The sequence below is a fragment of the Mastomys coucha genome, unplaced genomic scaffold, assembly GCF_008632895.1.
Source record: "Mastomys coucha isolate ucsf_1 unplaced genomic scaffold, UCSF_Mcou_1 pScaffold4, whole genome shotgun sequence".
Classification (NCBI taxonomy): Eukaryota; Metazoa; Chordata; class Mammalia; order Rodentia; family Muridae; genus Mastomys; species Mastomys coucha.
Window position 1 is genome coordinate 33,932,628 of NW_022196910.1, and position 5,782 is coordinate 33,938,409.

A 5,782-nucleotide genomic window follows, 5' to 3' on the forward strand; every position below is an offset into this window, starting at 1 on the left:
AGGCATTTGCAGCCCCTTAGGACAAACAACAATATGAACTAACTAGTACCCTCAGAGCTCCCAGGGTCCAACCACCAAACAAGGACTGCATGTGGTGGGTCTGATTGTTCAGGCAGTATGTATATAGTAGAGGATTGCAAATTCGATCATCAATAGGAGGAAAGGACCTTGGCCCTGTGAAGGTTCTGTGCCCCAGTGTAGGGGAATGCCAGGGTCAATCAGTGGGAGAGGGTGGGGTGGCAGGCATGGGGAGGGGGGAGGCAACAGGGGTTTGTTCTTGTTGTTTTTGTTTGTTTGTTTGTTTGTGTGTTTTTTGGAGGGGTAACTGGGAATGGAGAAAATTACATGTAAATAAAGAAAATATCTAAAAAAAAATTAAAGAAATTTTATTGCAGACTTGAAAAAAATAGTAGTGTCACCCTGCTTATCCACAAAATCTTTGACCCACAATTTCTCCTACTTACAAGAAGTACAGGGATAAAGATAGAGCAGGGACTGGGGAAATGGCTAACCAATAGCTGGCCCAACTTGAGATTCATCCTGAGGACAATAGCAATCCCTGACACTATTAATGATACTCTGTTATGCTTGCAGACAACACCCAACACAACTGTCCTCTGAGAGTCTTCATACAGCAGCTGACTGAAAAAGACACACAGGCTCATAGCCAAACACTAGAAGGGGCTCAGGCAATCCTGTGGAAGAGTTGAGGGAAAGACTGAGAGACCCAGAGGGGATAGCATCTCTTGAGGATCCCAGAGACTGGACCTCCAACCAAAGACCATACAGGGGTTGGGCCTAGCATCCCTCATTTCCTAACATACATAGCAGAAATACAACTTGGTCTTCATGCAAGTCCTCTAAAATCTGAAGCTGAAGCTGTGTAAGACTCTGAAGCCTGTCTGGGGATCCTGTTCCCCTAACTGGGCTGCTTTGCCTGCCCTCAGTGGGACAGGATGTACCTAATCCTGGAATGACTTGATGTGTCAGGGTGGGATGGTATCAGGTGGGGAATATGACTCCTCCATTCTCAGAGGAGAAGAACATAGGGGATGGAGGGACAGGCTATGTGAAAGGGGGATTTGGAGGAAAGATGGAGTTTATGATTGGGATATAAATTAATTGATAATTAATTAATTAAAAAAGAGAGTAGTGTTGCATTCATGTGTATGGTAGTTTTCAAATAAAAAATGTTTTTAGCAGAAAATTAATTTACTCATCCAGTTACTTGTTCTTTATGCTTTCATATAGTTTCCTTTGTTTTAAGCCCTAAAGTATGTTCAAAATTCACATGATTTATTAAATAAATGAAAATTAGCCTAAATACTGTAAATTAAAAGTGCAGTTTGATTTTAGAACTTTATATATTTTTATATGTGTGTGAGTGTTTGAACTTACATATGTACAGCACATGCCTGCCAATTATCTACAGAAGTCAAGAGAGAGGTCAAATATCCTGGAACAAGAGATAGAGGTTGTTGTGAAGAGCCCAATGTGAGTTCTTGGAATTGAGTTTATGTCTTCTGCAAGAGTATCAAACACTATGAATTCTTGAGCCATCTCTCCAGATCCATGAATTCTTTTGAATCTGTTTCCACTAGTGTAAGATCCATGCTCCAGTGGATGGCCCCATGCCCATACCTATGACAGTAACTCAGATAAACTCAGAGAGATAACAAAGCTAAAATGAAAGAAGAAGAGAAAGAAGAGAAGAGATAGAAGAGATGAGACAAGTCACAGCAAAACAAGATGAATCTATGGGCAGACCATTTGGGGAGAAATTAGGAACTGTCAGAGAGTATATATGATCACATTTCATAACATACCTAGAATTCTAAAGAGTAAGCACAATAATATTAAAAATAACTTGTTAAAAATTTTAATGTGTATAAATAAATTGAGAACAAAATGGCATTTTTATTTCAAAACACAGCATAACACAATATAAAATAAGTTATTCAAACTTAATTGGGACCCTAGGAAATGGCTACATGGGTAAAGTCCCTGAGTTACATGCAAGAGAACTTGCACTGGGATTCTCAACATCTACACATAATCCAAAATTTTATAGCCTGCGCTTGGAACTAAAGTGCCGAGTTGTAGTAGGCAGAAACACATGAATTCTTGGAGCTCATAGGCTAGCCAGCAGAGTCAAACATACATGTTCCAGGTTCAATGAGAGACTATTTCTATGGATAATGTGGGGTAAAGCAAGTAATGTACCCAATGTCAACCTCTGGCATAAGCATGCCCAAACTCAGTTATGAATGCACTTACCCACATGTATATGTACATATGCAGCAAAAATACAGATATCTACATGTACATACATTCTTGCAAAATTATTCTGACCATTTTATGCATAGTGCATTGAAGTAAGAATGACTTTAAAAAAATCAGTAATTTGATGACCATTTTCCTATAAGACAATACTTAAATAACTGCTCTGTGTTATGTAGCAATGCCTTCCATGAAACAATATTACATACATTCACATGTTAAAGGCCATATGGAAGATGATGTGAACTCAAATCCACAGCCTGGAAGATCCTAACCCTTGAAGCACTGACAAAACACCCTGATTCTATCTGTCCTCTTCTTTAGTGAAACTTGTTCTGTGTGATCCTTTGATCAAATGACTTCTAATATTATATACATACTGTTGTAGGATTCAGTATTTACCACATACAAAAACATCACAAAATGAATTTGCTCTGGATCTAGTCATAACATATAAATTGATAATATAAAAAAAAATCCATGAAGTTATACTATCACTATCATGTACATTTTTGTATAATTGTAATTATATTTACAAACATTTGAAAAGATTAGCATATTTTATACTCAGCTTATTACTCTAATCACATTTAGAGCTGCTTGAGACTCTATTTCTTTGTTAGTATATCATGCCATAAAATTGAGCTGAAAAACCATAAGAATTTATTGCTGATTTATTTTTTAATTAAGTAAATTTGGAAGAGAAATGACCATTGAAATAACCACTCTGGGTCAGACTTAAATATAGTAGTATGGATTGTCTATAAAGTCATGTAAGACCTGCTCATGGATTTGCTGCAGGCTATCTCTGTAGGCTAAATAAACGGAACTTTAATTAATTATTTTTCAGCCTATACTTTTATGTATATTTCTTGTACATACATCAAGAGTTTTTATAACAACACAACTTAAAAGCTGGTTTTGCAATTTGTGACTCTATTTATAAATGGAAAATATAATCTTCAGGTAAAATTTTCAGTGACCTTAAATTTTAAAGAGGAATATTTTGAATTTGCCAAAGTTATTTTTACCATATTATATAACAGCATTTTTGAAATAATAATGTAGGTAAATCTAATATCTGCATTTCAATCATTTATCCACCTTCATTAGCCATTAGCCACATTAATGTAAATTATCTTTTTAAAAAAGTATTCTTTTATTTTACAGATTGTTGCCTTGCGTGAGCAAAATGTTCATATTCAAAGGAAAATGGTATCAAGTGAGGGCTCCACAGAGTCAGAACATCTTGAAGGGATGGAGCCAGGCCAGAAAGTCCATGAAAAGGTATGATACATATCAATTAAATGCAAGTGCTTACTTCTTGATTCATTTGATAAGATAAAATCATGCAATGAAAAAATTAAAATATGCGTTGAGTGTTTTAATGAGCCATTTTTATTTATTGCTTTCAGTTTGCTTATTTTAAATTTTAGTATGTTTGATTTGTGATAGTTACATATATATAACATTTTATTAATTGCTGTTAATCTGAGTATATGCACAACTTAATTTATACATTAAAAGTACATAAAATATATAATTTAAACTACATATAAAGTATTTTGTATGGTACTGTTTTAAAGGCACTATTTTTCAGTTTATAAGTGTTATTGCATATAGCATATTAATAAAAATTCTCTTGGAGATCTTTTTGATTTAACACTTAATTTCTTTTTCTTTTCTCAAAAATCTTCTTAGTTATACTTCTGATAATGAAATATTGTGAAATCAAATACAGGGAGCCACTGAATTTTATACAGTTTCATTCTTTCACCTATCCAATCATTCATTCACATTTAGAAAGAAGCCATTTTTCTTAGCAATGTAGTTTACACGCAGGTAAAGGATATCAGTGGTCCTTTTAGTCACTGTCAAATGATGCATCCTGTGTTTCTAGAATAAAACAGGGAATATAAATTAGAAGTGGGTCTTAAATTAGATGAAAATTACTTAAATATTTGCATAAACTAGACTTAAAACTCAAGAGAATCTACTAGTTTGATATAATCCGTTATATTTTTGGACATTAAGCTCCTTAGGACCACATGAATCATGTAGCTAAACTGGTATAATTGTAAGTGTCAAGAGGTTCTAAAACCCAGAGATTAAGAAAGTAGTGACAGAATGACAGTGAGTAGCATTAAATTCCTGCTGAACTGTAAAGTAAGCACTTCCTCACTGATGTTGTTAGAGCAAATGCATGGGAATTTCATTCTTCCTTCAAGGAAGCTGAGTTACTCAGATGAGTTTCCAGAGGCACCCTTCAGATCTGATAGTTGACAACTGGACAGGTCTTTATTTAAAATCACCATTTTAGAAATATTCCATGTGTTTAATTGAAATCTCAAGCTGAATATTAAAAATAAATAATTTATGACAATTTCATAAGCTATATATAAGATTAAAATAAAAAAAATCATTACCTACCCCCAGTTAAGTCACTCAGTGTACCACCATCCTTTTTAGAACAAGGCATTTGCATTCAGAAGAACAATAAGGAAAGGAACATAAAATTTGCCACTGTTGATTTGTTTAGATGATGTTATCAGAAATAGACCTTTCTTTAAATATTATAGAGTCACATAGAGTTGATTATGAAAATTGAGTGTATAAATTAATCTTTACTGAGGTAGCTATGATAACAAAAATATATAATAACATTTGTGCTACTGGGCTCCAAATAGAAGAAATATATAAAATAACTTTTCAGGTATAAATAACTCAATAGATTGTCTATTCTTAACACACACACACACACACACACACACACACACACACATATATATATATATATATATGTATGTATGTATCTGCATGCATCTACTGTTATCAACCATCAAATGATGTTCTAGTTAATGACAGATAGCATAAATGATGATATATGCTAGCTATAGTATGTAGTAAGCATATCAGCTACTCATGTGTAACTAAGCTGTAATTCTCTGTGACAATATTGTCTCATAATGTATTAGTAATAATTCATAAGACTTTCCCTTTATCAGGCAGCACACAGCTCCATGTTTTTTCTACTCAAACTATAGATAGTTTTTACCAGATTAATCCACAAGTTGCATCTTCTGAAATAGGAAGAATAATTCTATACCATTGAATTTTGTCACTAACTCTAAATGCAATATCTTTAATATAAATGTAGCAATAAATTAATCTGGTGGCTGCATTTCTTTACCTTATGTTAGTCCCCTATAACCATGCACATAAGCAACAGTTACTTAAAACTGCACCTCAGTAGTGGAGTTATTAACTTTCTATGGTAATCTGGCTACCATCCAGCCCCATCCCATGATACTTGTATATTATTATTGACCTTGCTCTTTGAGCTCCAAGTATGTCTCCATGATCTGTCTTGGGACCCCTTCCTCATGGCTCCTATTTCTCCATCCTCCTTGCTCACTGATTTGAATCTGCTACTCTCTCTCCCTTTCTCTCTGTGTCTCTGTCTCCCTCTCCCTCTCCTCCCTCTCCCTCTCCCTCTCCCTCT

At 34.5% G+C, this 5,782-nt stretch overlaps 1 protein-coding gene across 37 annotated transcripts in view; it reads left to right on the forward strand.

Annotated features, from left to right (window-relative positions):
• Positions 1-5,782, forward strand: part of Ppfia2 (PTPRF interacting protein alpha 2) — a 446,664-nt gene that overhangs the window by 319,021 nt on the left and 121,861 nt on the right. For all 37 annotated transcript variants that reach the window (XM_031348819.1, XM_031348811.1, XM_031348816.1 and 34 more), the window contains one exon: positions 3,451-3,567. In XM_031348819.1, the coding sequence (XP_031204679.1) occupies positions 3,451-3,567 (117 nt within the window). The remainder of the gene's footprint in view (positions 1-3,450; positions 3,568-5,782) is intronic.